Source organism: Camellia sinensis, chromosome 14 (assembly GCF_055761805.1).
Source record: "Camellia sinensis isolate YWXY chromosome 14, ASM5576180v1, whole genome shotgun sequence".
Classification (NCBI taxonomy): Eukaryota; Viridiplantae; Streptophyta; class Magnoliopsida; order Ericales; family Theaceae; genus Camellia; species Camellia sinensis.
Genome location: NC_138974.1, coordinates 80,244,011 through 80,259,813, shown reverse-complemented (window position 1 = coordinate 80,259,813; position 15,803 = coordinate 80,244,011). Strand labels below are relative to the sequence as shown.

Below are 15,803 nucleotides of genomic sequence, written 5' to 3'. Positions count from 1 at the left end.
TATACCATCAGTATTCATATTTGTTTTTACATATATGTTTATTGCTTATTGATATGGTTTGTAAATTAGCACACAGAAAAAATATATTAGATATTAGCAGCCAAGATTGGCTCACTCACACGAGCAATCACCCTTAACGCTTGACAACGAGCAAGGATGAGACTTGTGGTTTATAGATTAAAGCTGAGAGGAGCTCAAAGATATCCACAATTTATGTCGCCTTGGTTGGAGCCAAGATGAGGTCCTATTAAGGATCAACCATGGAAAGTAGTACCCATATAGCCCATGGTGAGCCTATTCTGTATAGCTAGATGCGAGATCTCATTTGGTGCTTTGAAAGCGAACAAATAGAGAATTCGGGTTAGGCGCTAAAAGCGACCTGTGCTTCTATAAGTGACTAGACTAAGATCTGTATGGTGTATATAGTCTAACATCACTCTTTGGAAGACTTACTCCACTTTAGCATGCGTTCATACTACATGTGCTTGCCGACTAGTTAGTGAGGTGAAAGAATAGATCCATGTTTCCTCACCGTGTGAGTCCTAAAGGCCATTTTATTTTGTGCCCTTTGTGACTTTAATTATGTCATGCGGTGAAGAATTGATGTTCTGCTACTTTGGTATGTTGTCTACTGTCATGTATGATTCGGCCTTAAGGGACATCACTGGGAAAACTATCAATTTTGAATTAAGTGACATGAGGGCGAATGGAAGATCATTTAGTTCTACAACTCTGCTATATATTCACTGTCAACAACTCACATTGGTCTATATGGGATGCGATTGAGTGTGAATATAATGCAAGATTTGAGAGGGTCAAACATGCTCTTTGAGGGATTAGAGATGTTTTGGACTGGTGTAATTAGATGGGCCTGCAGTACATGAGACACTGTTTTTGTTATCTTTAGGTTGATATATCTATTCTGGCTCGTTTCGAGTTTCTAGTATAGAGCTCCCACATGCAGGTATTCTCAGTGGTCGCATGATTCATTGGCCAGTATGAGTTTGTTTTAAATTTGGGCAGATTGAGATAAAGATGCAGCAGCGTCATGCTAATCTATTTGCGAGTAGGAGATGTTGGTAAACGAGTCAGGTTTCGGACTCGGGTTTGAACCCCCATGGTGACATGACTCATGACCCATGTAAGACCCATCTAAATTTAAATTGAATTTAAATTCAGAGCTATCCTAAGAGATAAGGATAGCTTACCATCTAATCTTATCTGAGATAAGGATGGGTGGTTACCCATATCTTTATATATTAAACTTATTAATATACGTATTATTATGTAATTGAATTGGGGAAGCAAAACGTAATATTGTGAGTAAAAATATATGTACTTTCAATCTCTCTGTCATTGAAGAACATAGGCCTTTGTACTGTGATTTGTGTGCGTGTTACTCGCATTATAATATCACTTCACTGCTGGGATTCCAACTGGTGATTCGGAGGCACGTGATTCACTCATCAAGTTCATTATTTTCATATTCAATATATTCAAGTGCGAATTGTATCCACTAATTTGCTGTGCGTAAATATTCCTATATCATTAAAAATTGATAAAATTTTTTTTATTATAAATAGAATTATCATTCCAGATTAAAAAAAATGATCCAGTCTTTTGTACTTTTATTTTTGTGAACGAATGTAACTTTTTTTTCTTTTTGATTTGTTGAGGCTTCAATTATTGAGGTTAGGGGTGTGCGCGGTGCGGTTCGGGCGGTTTGAAAGTAAATTTACAAACCGAATGGCGGGTTGGCGGATTAGCGGATTGACAAATTGCGGTTTGGGCGATTTTTGGCGAATTGGCGGATTGAAAAATATTTTAACTAATTGTCATACATTTGCATAATATATAATACTAATTTGTATAATATTTTTAGATACATAACGCAAAGTAATTTTACATACAATATGTTTCATATACATAACTACTAATTTGTAATAAATTTCATATCTTAAATTTATATCACACTCATTTTTACATTGATATTTCATTAGAGGTTAAAAAATATATATGTATTAACTATAACGGAGCAGTTCGGTTAACGGATTATAAATTTGAATGTTTAAACCGCGGTTAGTAGTTAGAACGGTGCGGATAGATGCGGATCGGTGCGGTTTTAGCAGATTGTGCGATATTTTGCACAGCCCTAATTGAGGTGGCGAAACAGAGCTATAAAATGTGCGATCGGATACTCTAAAGCATACTGAGCCCGGTTTTGGGATTTGGATTTATAGTTAAAAAATTAAAAAATCATGGTAAGTTATTATATTATTCTTTTTATTTTTTGTATATTTTTATAAAAAATAATTAAAATAGTAAATTTTTAAACGGGGCTTGAGTAGTGCAAAAATAATATCACTAAAAAAGACATCTAAATAAGTCATTTAAAAAAAAAAAAAAAAAAAGAAAGCTAGTGATATTTTTAAAAAATTATGTCAAATATAATTTTTTTTATTTTTTTTTATTTTTGGATTGTCTTGTGCAAACGAATCTAAAAAAAATAAAAAATAACTATTTTTGATTTTTTTGGGGGGTCATTTTTTCAAAAATTTTAGTTTTTTTTTTACTTTTCCAATCTGTCTGAGTAGATACTAGAAACTAAAAACTTTTTAAATTAAAAAAAAAAAAAAAAAAAAAAACTCATCTAAAATATATGGGTTAACTGTTGTAAATAAACATAGATGAACTAAAAATGAGATTACAATAAAAATGCATAGATACTACAAAGTTTAATTGACCCATATATGAATTGGGGTAAATGTTGAAGAGAACTGTCCTGTGAAGCCTCCTCATGAAGGAGTAGAGTGCCTATATATACACACACTTCTCAGTGTAATATAGAGAATGAAAATAAAATTTTACAAATTCCTCTAGCTAGACATTTGCAAACAACCTATAATTTTTGGCATCCAGACTTATTTGCCTAACTGCTGCAACTGCTGCTATGACACCAATTGTCGAGAAAACTGCAGCAATAGTGACATGTATCCAGAAAACCGGGCCTCGCTTCGATGGCTTGAATGTCAGGTTGTAGAAAACTACAGGCAGAACAAAGTCCAGTGGCAAAAACCCAAAAGCTCCGAGCACTGCATTGATGTCACCGAAGAAGGGAAGCATTGCAGCAATGGTTGTCGCGATGACGACAGACAGTGATCGAGAGATCAACCTTGGGATGACATTCCGGGCAGAGAACTCACTGCTCTTTGGGTCTGCAAAAGTTCGCTCCAGCACTTCGTTGTTGGGCTGCAAATAAACCTGTAGAACACAGTGCAGTTAGTTTTGAATTATTGTGCTTATAAATCTGGTTATTTTTTAGGTTTGTCTATATTAGACAATCTTAAAAATTATGTGTTTGGTTTGAGTTTTTTGTATTAAATTTTTTGAAAATTGAGTTTTTTAATTTTCGTATTTTTTTTTTAGTAAATATTTTTAAAATTTTAAGCATTTTTTTTTTAGATGTACCTTACTTAGATATAATCTAAAAAGTAAAAATATTTAAAAAAATATTTAAAAAATTAATAAATACATAAAAATATAAAAAAATATACTGAATTCTCGTTTTTTTTTTTTGTATTTTTAGTATTTAGTGAATTTTTAAAAAGTTTTTTCACAAATTTTTTACTTTTTAAATATATTTATGTTAGATATGTCTAAAAATAAAAAATAAAAATTGCTTAAAATATTTAAAAAGTTCAGTAAAAATAAAAAAAATACGAAAAATAAAAAAATAAAATTTTTTTAAAAATATTTTTGAAAAACTCTAACCAAGCAAAGTGAGATTTTTTGAAAGGTTAAGTAAAGACAAACAAATCAATGTTACAGACGTTTGATTTGTCTTCAATGAACTTTAAGAGGGTCATCTAAGTAAAAATAACTTACTTTTTAGATCTATCTAAACAAGGTAATCCTAAAAATTGAAATTTAAAATAAAAAAAAAATTTAGTAAAAACAAATAAAACCTTCTTTTTTTTTTTCAAGGTCGTCTAGTAAAAATAGTTTACTTTTTAAATCCATCTAGACTACACAAGCCTAATTTTTTTTTTTTAATTTTGAAAATAAAATTTGGTAACGACAAAATAAGTCAACTTTTATAGGTTCTTTTGTGATAAAATTAGGCTTATTTTCATCTTTATTGAATTTTTTGTTCTATATATATATATATATATAAATTTTGGGGGGTAGTGTAGTATAAGTGGTATATATTTAAATTTTGAGGATAGTCTAGTCTAACATAAAACAATTTGACAATTTTAAAAAAAAGTTCATTGAAGAGGAAAGAAGTTGAAAAAAGTACGAAGGGTTGGTAAAGAAGGCTTAGCAACTAGCAATTAGGTAGAGTTGATAGTTGGAGAAAGGTTGTTACCACAGCAACAGCTGATAGTTGGAGTATAGTGAAGATATTTGTCATCAAAATGAACCATTTGGGCACCAAAGCTTTCCCATCTCCCAAGAAGTTGGTGAGGATTTGACCATCAGCTTGGTTGCCAAATGCCCAATACCCAGAAATTGCTACACTGAAGAAAGTCACTGTCACTACTGCATAACAAACACATAGTCCTTTGAACATTTTCCCCTTTACTGGTGGTGCTAGTGTTGCCTGTAAATGAAGTCAAAACATACCCTCAACTTACCAAAAGATATATCCTATAGGAAAGGAATGGGATTCTCTGTCTCCAAAATCTTTATTTTCTAACACACTTGTGTCTCGAAATTCTCATCATTTCATAAGAAAGTGCATTATGACAGACAGATACAATGATGGAGGGGGGGGCTGGGGCCGCACCCTAAAAAATTTACAAAATATCATATATTATATTAGAAATTTTTAAATAACTTAAAATTATAGGAGTTCGCACTCCAAATTTTTTTTAGATACTTTCAAAATTATATAGAGTAGTCTCCCAATTTTTCAAAATATAGAGTAGTTCTCCCAAAATCTCAATCCTAGATCCGTCCTTGGAAAGATATGAATTGATTTGGGGCCCCTTCTAGGCAGTAGGATGGTGCACCTCAAAATGGTGAAGTAAAACTCCCAAAACTATACGTCTTTTTGAGGCGCATCATCCTTGTTGCCATGTGCCAGTCCGTGTTTGACATGAATTTTGGGAACAAAGAATCTCTGGGTGCATTTGTTGCATGTTCTTATTAAAATTAGTAATTGAAAATGTGCCATATAACAACAGAATTGTTGAAAGAAATGGTTGAGAATGATTGAAGAAACCTGGATTTCAGGAATGATTCCATTCCCAAATGTTGTGGCGATGATGGCAATGGCATTGAAGATACCGAAAACACGAGTTTCAGTGTTACCAATCAGGGAGTAATCTTTTTTTGGCGCATTGGATGATTTTCCTACCAAAAAGGAAAAATTAAGAGAATAAGACATGAGATTTTAGAGTTGAATCTAAAACGTAGCACGTTGTAACATTGTCAGTTTTTTATTTACAAAAAAACATAAAATGATTATTGAGTTGTTGGTGGAGGCGAATTAGCCAGATGGAGAGGGAGGTAGTCAAAGAGGCAAGTCGTCATGGGGAGGAAATAAAATCTTGTTTTAAAAAAACTAGTAAACAGATTATTCTCATTTTCACAAAATTTGAAGAGTAAAACAGTTTATCAAATGTATTTAGGTATTTAATTTTCAATATTTTTTAAGACAAAAAACAAAAAACAAAAAATAGAAAACGAAAACGAAAACGAAAACGTCATGAAATAGGGGCAATATTTACCTATATAAATGGAACCAGCTGTGGCACAAATGCTGTAGGCAAGGCAGAGTACCAAGGAAACAAGGTTGATGTGCCTCAATGAATGAAAAGATGGTATTTGAGCTAAAATCAACATGAAGCTTCCAAATATAACTACAAATTCATAGAGTTTCATAGACCCATTTGGGTTTGATAGCAAGTAGATTGCCTGTAAAATACAAAAACAATAAAAGAATTCAAACTTGTACTGCATTTGAATACTTCTAAATTGAATTTGAATTAATTTAATGACCATGTTTAGTATTCAATCCCCACAAAAATAATCTGAAAATCAAATGTGGCCTATGGAAATTGGGATGAAATGTCTAAGCCTCCGTTTGGGAAGTGGGTTGGCTTTTTGGCTTTTTGACTTTTTTGACTATTTTAGCCTGGGCTAAAAAGCTTAGTTTGGGAAGGACTTTTTGACTTTTTGGCTTTTTTAACTTTTTTTGTGAGAGAAGAGTGTAATGATTATAGGTTGCATGTGATGTTTTGTTTGTTGTGACTAAAATAGCCTATTTTGTCTTTTGTGACTAAAATAGTCAAAAAAAGCCTATAAACTTACTTCCCAAACGGTGCCTTAAATGAATGAGAAGTTGAGCAAATTAGGTTTCGAAATTTAGAAATATGATCATTTTTGAAGAAAATTACTTAAATATGCAAAAATTGGTCACTTACTATTATATATTCACATTGTATTATTGATTTATTTTTATTTTTCAGGTGTCAAAAGAAAAAAGAAAAAGGAATAGAAAAGAAAAGAATGACCTTCATGCACTGTCCACCTAGAAGAGTACAACCAACAACTGCACCATAGCAGACCATGAACTGAATTGGGCCCACATAATATCGACCCCATCTTGGCCCTGTCAATTCCAATTCCATTATTTTCATTATTATGAAATTAAATGAAGTGTTTAATTACCATTTGTAATCTTGATCACAATAATATACAAATTAACTGCAAGCAGATGCAAATAATTCAAACCCATTACACTATAACTTTTAATTATTTTTTTTTTTAATACATAATTTGAAAACAACATTAAAAAATAAAAAATCTGCATCAACTTTAAGACTTGAAAGTGGGATTTATTTCACACCTAAAGATCATTTCTTTGAAAAGTCTGAGCTATTTGAGCTTGGGAACATAAGAATGCATTGCACCTAGATATTTTCTCAATAATGCAATATTTTTGAGAAAATTACTGACAGAAGTAGATTTATAGGGATTTGAGGTGGGTCCTGTCAAAGGCGGACACAAGGGGGGACGAGCAGAGTCAAGAGCCTCTCCTTGCAAGCTTGTGCTTGCGTCCGTTCTTGCAGGCTTTCGGGTCTACTTTTAGGCCCAATTTTGATAATTCAAACCGTTTATATTTTATGATTTATTCAGTATATCATACCTGTAAAAAATCAAGTTGATCGGATATCAGAAAGTATGTGTTTGAAAAATTGAACTAAACACTATTTTTTAAAGAATTTAATAAACAGTTTTCCGAACATATGCTTTATGATATCCGATTAACTTGATTTTTTACAGGTATGATATACTGAATAAATCATAAAATATGAACGGTTCGGATTATTAAAATTGGGCCTAAAAATAGACCCGAAGGCCTGTAAGAACGGGCGCAAACACGGAAGCTGCAAGGAGAGGATCCTCACTTGGACGAGCACGGGCGGTGGCCCTACACACTTTGAGTCCAAAATAATTGCCCCACCCAAAAAAAAATCAGTTGGAAAAACCCATTAGCAATAGTTTTTCTAATTGGGCCGGGTGCTCTTCAATTTGAGGTTGGACTAACGTGTTGTTGAGTCTATAGAGGTTCATCACATGTTTTATTTTAATAATTTGAACCGCTGAATATATAGAACTCGTCGAGTATTTTATACATATAAAAAATCACGTTGATCAGATATCAATAGCTACTTGATCGGATCAGATTTCTGTCAATGGTAAATATCATTTTCAAAATAAATTGTTGATAAAAATATGATACGATCAAGTAACTATCAATATCCGATCAACATAATTTTTTTAAAGGGATAAAATATTCGACGAGCTCTACATATTGAATGGTTCAGATTATCGAAATGGAATCCCTTGTAGGCCCTACGAACCCAACAATACTGTCCAGTCCACAAAGTGAATCGGAGACAATCCTAGCCCTTTCTAATTATTTTATATTAAATATTTTTTTACTACCATTACATTACAATTGTATTACTAATTACACTATAATAATCATATTTTATTTATTATGTGATATGTTACTTTTGTATTAATTTAATGGATCTCACTATTTAGGTTATTAATATAGCGGTGATATATTACATGATAAACAAAATATGGTGTTTGTTATTAATATAGTAATGATATATAATAAATCCAAAAAAAGAAAAAGAAAAAGAAAAGAATAATGATATATTATATGACAAATAAAATATGATGAGATTATGTAAATAATATTATTCTTATACTAACAATTATTAAATATTAAATGAGAAAATGGGACGAATCATTCTTTTTATAACAATACAGAGAGACTAACTTTGGACGGAAAAATTAATTAAGAATGCTAGGGATCAATAAACAGTATTCAATTTTCATCTTTTTGATGCAAATCTTTAGGGATAAATTTTTCTAAATATTTTCTCTTTAAAAAATAATTTTGTGTTTAATGTAAATATTGATGGAAAGTTTTCCTCTTTTGATTTCAGTTTTGATTTTACAATGTGAAAAGTATTTATGTAACAATAATGATTCATCCCACTAAAAACATCACCACTAATAGCACTAATGCATTAAAAAAGTAAAAAAAAAATAAAAAAAATACAACTCCAAGACCAAAACATCACATCATTAATGACGGGACCCACTGCCACCTAATTAGTGGGAGCACTAATTAGTACTCCCAAGCATTTTTCATTTATGTAATACTCTTTTGATAAACTTTAGTTGTCAATTTTAGATGCATGTAATTCAGTCCCAGGCATAAATCCTGCGTTTCCCACTTAGTGCTGTGACATCACTCGTGCTGTCACACTGATTTAATTAGATTATATTTTGATAATTTAAATTATTTATAATTCGTTGAGTATATCTTCTATATAAAAAATAAAATTAATGAAACAAGTATAGCTTTATAATCAAGCTAAATAATAACCTTAAGAAACTATCAAAATCATGTTTACCATTTATTTCTTCTAGACATAAACGTGATTTTATTATGGGTTACATATGTCTAATTAATTAGAATTTTTTTTATGGATGATCTACTTAACAAACCCAACGCTATGAACGATTCGGATTATTAAAATAAATTTGCAACACGATTTCACGGGTTCACAACACGGTATCCGATTTATAGGTTGCATTTATTGTGAATGCGAATCACATTTCACTAATTTTAAATGAGGATTACTATTCGAGATAGAAAATTAGATTTAATTTTCAAAATCAGTGATGTGACAATCAATTAAGATAATTAAAGGTAACATTTTTGCTCATATCTTCTCTAATGAAAATAGTGTCCCAACTATTTTACCAAATTGGTATCAAATGAGGGGAGCACTACTTTTTTTTTTTTTTATCAAATCAAGGGAATGTTCAACATTTCATCAAATCTCGTAAGTTATCATTGATGGATGACCAGATGGATGATCGGCCGGTCAACCAGGTGGACGATTAGATTAGAAAAAATTTAAAAAAAAATTATACTAGGCCGAATGACTGCCCAAACATCCTTCCAATTGACCAATTGTTTGATAAAAAATTAAAAATTTAGTGTTAAAATACTTGATATCAAATAAAACTTTTAACCTTAATCTTCACTCAAAGTTAATAAAAAATAAATAAAATTAGAGATATTCTAGTGGAGCCAGACTCTTTAGATGAAAAGAAATGGCAATTATAATAATATCTATTCCATTTGCGGCCAACTTTTGCAAGGACAAGTTAATATGAGACTTCCCAATAAATAAATAAATAAGAAGTTAATGGTCCCGTTTAGTAGAACTGTGGAAAAATAATTATAATTTATAGTTTAATAGCTTATAACTTATAACTGTGAATATAAACTGATTTTTGACTTATAAATTAAGTTTTTCCTCCCCCACTCAAAAAATAAGTTGATTTTTGACTTACAAAAAGTTATAAGTTATATTATTAAGCTGAACTAAATACATCAAAATAACTTAAATTAAGATAAAAATTAAAATAAATTGAAAATAATCCCTACCAAACAGGGCCAATATGAGACTGAAAAAGAAGGGGAAAGTAGGGAAAAAATTCAACCATATGGGCTCACACATGACATGACTACGTTTTGATTTTTTAAGTGGCTTTTTAGTTTTAAAATTTTTTTATAAAATAAAAAAAAAGTTAATATATTTGGGTGATTTTTTTAATTGTATAAAAAAATATAAATAATTGATTTTTATAACATACTTTTTAAATTTCTTAACCTTTTGAACTTTATTTCAACTTTCTAATTTTGTTTAACCAATGGGACAAGTTTTCAAGCGAGTCACTTTATTTTGATTTCAACATTACATAAGCGTATAATGTTTGACTTTTGTTCTCATTTGAACCCAAGTCCATATGTGTGGGCGGTTTGAATCCGTGTTGGAAGAGCATCACCAACAGTGAATTAATTTTTTATTAAATTTAAATAAAAAAAGTTAATTTTTTCAATTTGATATGGTTTGTTCTAATTATACATCAAAAGAGAATGGTCGACCGGTGAGTCGATCGATAAGGGTAAATTTTTTTTTTTTAACTTGTTGAATCTTTTTGACCAGTTTGAACCTACCTATTTGAAAGGGAACCGGTCGACCGGTGGGTCAACCGGTCGGATATCCGGTTGATTGACTGGTTGGCCCACCCCAACGGTCAAGCATAGTGAAATACTGATATACAGAGCTTGTCCTCAGTTTGATGAAATGTTTGTTCCATTCTCATTTTGATATCAAATTGGTGAAACCATTAGAGCTTGAAAAAGTCATTTTTTTATCAAATTTCAACTCTGATACATGGTTTGATGCACAGTTGGAGATGGTTTAACATGTGCACATAAATGCACCAAGGATCCTCTAGAGTGAAATTTCTCTAAAGTTTCCTAGAGTGCTACATTGTGTGGTTGAGATTTATTGGCAAGTCACATCAGAAAAATTGATATGACTTGCCAGTAAATCTCAACCACACAATGTAACACTCTACGAAACTTTAAAGAAAAATCATTCTAGAGAATGCTTGCTCACATAAATGACTCAATATTCTAAGTTAAGAAAGGCAATAATAATAACATAATACATAGCCAATAGTATCTAATAACTTTTTATCAAGTAATATTTTTTCTTCAATTGTTTCTATCAATTAATTTCACTTTACTCACATTAGTTTTACTTTTTTCTTTTTCTTTTCTCTTTTTTTCTTCTTTTCAAATATTTATGTAAATTCATATTCAAACAACTCTTACATTGTATTTAGTTGAGAGATTTAGGAAGTGATTTGTAAAGGAAAAGGAAAAAAATATGTGAAGCTAGGTGAAATATAGATATATTTTATTCACATTTCACCTTTTTTTTTTATTTTTTTTTTCAAATCCCCTCTTAAATCTCCCAACTAAACACAAAAATATCCGTTGAATTTTTTTCTTCAAACCATGTACTAGCATTTAGTTAGGTGTGGCGGAGCATCTCACTCATTTTCTTGGACAAGGCACCCATTTGGTTATGAAGAATCTCAAATTTGACTATTTTAATCGGTGGCCTTTGGTTAATTAATTAAAGTTATTTATCATTTTTTTTTTGGGCTCTTTTCCTCTAGGAATTGGCAACATGGTTTACTATATTTCAACCGTTGGATGTTGTACTTGTGTATTCTTGATCATTTAAATTAAAAAATAAAATTAAAAGTTAAAAATAAATCAAGAAATAATTAAATTAACAGAAAGAATCCAATGTTGGTTAAACATAGTTTGTTTCGTTCTCTAAAATGTTTTTTTTATCCGATTTCTCTAAAATGATTGAGTCCAACTTGCTGGGAAGCTGACAAAAGTTGAAGCATAGTGGGGAAAAAATTTAAAAAATTAAAAATTAAAAAAAAAATTAAAAAAAAAGGGAGGAAAATGATCCCCGTTAGCTAGAGGTAAGGCATAGTGACATCATATTTTGCTTGAAAAAAGACATAAAAACAAAAATAAAAGAGAGAGGAAAGACAAAAAAAAATTTGTAAATAAGGAGAGACAAGAAAAGAAAATGGATAGAGAGGAAATAGTATACCCAAATCATATTTATTATCTATTTTTTTCAAAATAAAAATAATAAGTAGCATATTTATAATTATTAAATAATTTGATTTATTTCGTGAATGATCTATATAGAAAATTTTAATGAAATAAAAGAAACAGACCACTAAAATATGAAGAAGTTAAAGAAATATACTAAATGATAAATGAAATATTGAAGAAATTAAAGAATTTGGGAACTCATTGGAAGATAGCAAGAAAGAAAATGGTGTGGTGGATGCGAATTATATCTAAAAATCAATTTTTTTAATATTAAACTATGGTTGACTATACAAATTTATTTTTCTTATAAGGTATTTAAAAATTACAAATATCTCTTCTTCTATGATTTCTCCTGCTCTATCCTATTAAAATTGTTGATTAATGAAAACGTGCAATTACCTTTTTACCCCAAAACAATATTTTAAAACTCCATCACGATGTTTCTAACCAAACAAATCCAAAATCCAAATCCAAATTTGTTTTCTTTTTTTATATTTGCACCCAAAAAAACAAATACAATTTACCAAACCATCAATTTCTATCTCTTCATTATCTGACCAAACACAATCACCACCACCCACGTCTTTGCCTCACTCTTTCTCACATTCTCTTTATTAATTGCAAAACCCAAAACTCACAACACGGTTGATGAATCAATTATATTTGCCACCTAGCATCTCTAATGCTAAAACCAATTTTGTTTATTGAAATATCAAATTTTGATACATATGTTACACTGTTTAATATCTTATAATTTGACATTTTTGCTTTTAACGTTAAAATGTCAATTTGTTTTTGACACCTACCCTTGTGAGAGCGTAGTTTTCAATGTGTGTGAGATTAAAAATTTTTGAGGGTGTATTTAGAGTCACAATGAATATAAATAAATCACATTATTCTCTACGAAATATAACAATCTTTAAGATCATTTGTACGAGGCAATTTTCATGATAAGAAAAAGAGTTTTATTAAAAGAAAAAATTTGGGTTTTGGATATTTGACTATCTTACCTAAGATGTCATTAGCCATGTCGCGAAAACGAAGGTGGCGGTGACCCAATTGAGCATGGTGTTCGAGAACCAAAGATAGCAAATTGTAGGAGTAGAATGTCACCAATGCTCCGATTACCAGACACAGTACTCCGCCAGCCCATCCAAGAGACGCAAATGCAACTGGCAAACTCAACAATGCTGGTGCTACAATTGAAGTTGTTAAGTGGTAACCACAATGTATCCATGACCCTGCACATTATTCATGTCACGAAAACGATAAGAATTCTGATAAAATATTTCATAGAAGTCCAATTTTTGTTACTTTTCTTTGCTTGTAATCTTTTTTTTTTTCACTGTTCAACAAAAAAGGGAATCAAATTAGCAATGAAGATATTTTCATAATTTAAATTTGGGGGAAAAAGTCCAAGTGAGCCTCCTCATAGGTGCAAATGATCAAAGTAAGCTGAAATTATGTACAAGAAGCTCATAATAAAAAATATTGAGATAACAGTAATACATTGATTGATAGAATTAATCAAATAAATATAGAATAAAACTGATCTTGTCTCTTATTTAACTGATTGAGTGCCTAATCTTATTTAAATAATTTTTTTGATGGGTAATACCTATTGCACCCAATATTTACTCGATTAAATGAATATCTTCTTCGCTTTTTGCTTTTAAATACCTACTTTAATCATTCTTACAAGTCAGGAAAAAAATTTCAAAATTATCCCAAAATAAAATGAAATGCTTTGTGCATAAACAACTGTGTGACTAGCTATTTTGGTTGCCAAAATATCTTGGAAATTTAATGCCTTGATCACCTGGGCTAGCTATGGAAGTTGCTGGCTATGAGCTCAAATATATATATATATATATATGGAGAGAGAGAGAGAGAGAGAGAGAGAGAGAGAGGAGAGGGGGAGAGGAAGAGGAAGGGAGGGGAATATTATGATGATGATGATAAATAAATAAACAAAGAAATAAAGGAAAATAATTATAAGAATTAATAAGAATATGATCATATGTACCTTTGGATTTAAGAACAAAAAGAGCACCAGCATCAAGGTCCTTGTGCTGGGATTGTGGTGGAAGATCAGGACCTCTATTATAATCCTCCTCTCCTCCTTTATCCACTGCTATGGCGCTCCTATGTAGGGTACCCATCTCTCTCTCTCTCTCTCTCTCTCTCTCTAAGGAAAGATTAAAAATAACACAAAAAAGAATGAAAGAAAACAATGCTTATATATAAGATGATGATCAACTCATCACCAGTGTGAAAATAAGGTCAACTACCTCTTCATGCCTATTATTTTTGACTCCTCGCATCACTAAACAAAGACTTGTTTAAATTTTTCATTTCAATAAATTTAAGATATCAAAAACTAAGTACAGAATCAAACAGGAAAAATATATAAATGAAAAAGATTCCTGAAAAGCATATCCTGCTATGCAAAAATGTTTGGGCCTCTTTTTTTTGGACCCAACAATCTCTTTTGTATTTCAATCATTGATAGTGTGAGCCCTATACATATATCAATAGTTGAGATCCAAAGACGATTGTGAGATTTCAAAAACAAAGTAGTCTTAATCATTGTTTTTTTCCCCTTGATGAGAGAGAAATAAAATAAGTTAATTATATTATTATTACCCCTCTGTCATTGTATAATTTCTCCTCTGTCAGCCATACCAAAATGCATTTTTTTTGAGTTCGGAAAATTCTAAACATGTAAAAAAATTGATAAGTATGGTATGGTAATACTATTATTATAATTAAATCTATTTTCAAAGTATTTTGTTTTGGAGTGAAAAGTTCATAATAAATTATAATATTATATATCAATTTTTTATTTATATAATATAGCAGTGATTTAGACCTCTTCAAATTTCAATCCCCACCACCCTTACACACACGTGGCGGGTGGTGATTGGAGGAGAAGAAAAAAAAAAAAAAAGTGACCAATCAAAAAAGAAATGGGGTCAAAGGGGGTGGGGAGAAAGGGGTCCAAATCTTTATTCTTGTATAATATTACTTTTTTGAGTTAATTCGGTGTAATTAGTTATTGAGTTTTGTTAATAAATGCTTTTAGAGTAATTCCAAAGGAGGAGATAAAAGAGCTATATAAGACATTTTTGTTAGTGAAGTTGGTTTGGTCTTCTTCCATTGGGCTCTATATCACAAAAAATATTTTGTCCATTTTCATTTTAACTCTTCACAAGTTGCTAACGTTCATTAGAGCATCTTCAACCTACTAAGTATATAATGTTTGTTAGTCAAAATGTCTAGTATGTCTCACTTTTTTCAACTCCAATGCACTAAGCATATGATTAGGCATTTTAGTTCAACTCGCATTCACTAACTACATGTAGCTAGCCTTCAAGGTTAGGCAAAATACATTTAATCATTAGGATTATTTCCCTCCATTTTTGTTGCTGATGTGGCATTCTATAAAATTAATAGTATTTGAATAAATAACTAAAATACAGAGCATGGTTGGAGTAGAAACATGAAACAGTTGATAGGTAAAGTAAAATGTATACTTTATAGTAATGTTTAAATAGGTAAAATGCCTATGACCGTTGGAGATGCTCTTACTAGGCAAAGGATATCTCCGTCAATTTGTCCATGTTTGCTTCTTGTTTATTTTCTGTTCCAGCCCATTTGATTTTTAGAAATATTACCGTTGAAAAAAATATGATCTTTAAAAATATAATCGTACAAAAATATTATTTAAAAAATAATTTAATAATATATATTTTTT

General features: G+C 30.6%; 1 protein-coding gene across 1 annotated transcript; it reads right to left on the bottom strand.

Annotated features, from left to right (window-relative positions):
• Nucleotides 1-2,684: 2,684 nt before the first annotated feature.
• Nucleotides 2,685-14,675, bottom strand: LOC114266816 (GABA transporter 1). Its single transcript, XM_028207753.2, has 7 exons — nt 14,073-14,675; nt 13,057-13,287; nt 6,522-6,619; nt 5,736-5,922; nt 5,228-5,358; nt 4,370-4,603; nt 2,685-3,261 (listed from the first exon to the last, which is right to left on the bottom strand). The coding sequence occupies exons 1-7, from the start codon at nt 14,206-14,208 to the stop codon at nt 2,881-2,883; spliced, it is 1,398 nt and encodes a 465-aa protein (XP_028063554.2). The 5' UTR covers nt 14,209-14,675; the 3' UTR covers nt 2,685-2,880.
• Between the last annotated feature and the right edge of the window lie 1,128 nt (nt 14,676-15,803).

Bases quoted from the DNA above. Each gene is read 5' to 3' on its own strand.
- LOC114266816 (XM_028207753.2), bottom strand. From the start codon at position 14,208: ATGGGTACCCTACATAGGAGCGCCATAGCAGTGGATAAAGGAGGAGAG. The intron at 13,288-14,072 runs GTACATATGATC...AATAATGTGCAG, and splicing joins TTTTGTTCTTAAATCCAAAG to GGTCATGGATACATTGTGGT. The intron at 5,359-5,735 runs GTAAATATTGCC...CCTTTTTGGTAG, and splicing joins AGCTGGTTCCATTTATATAG to GAAAATCATCCAATGCGCCA.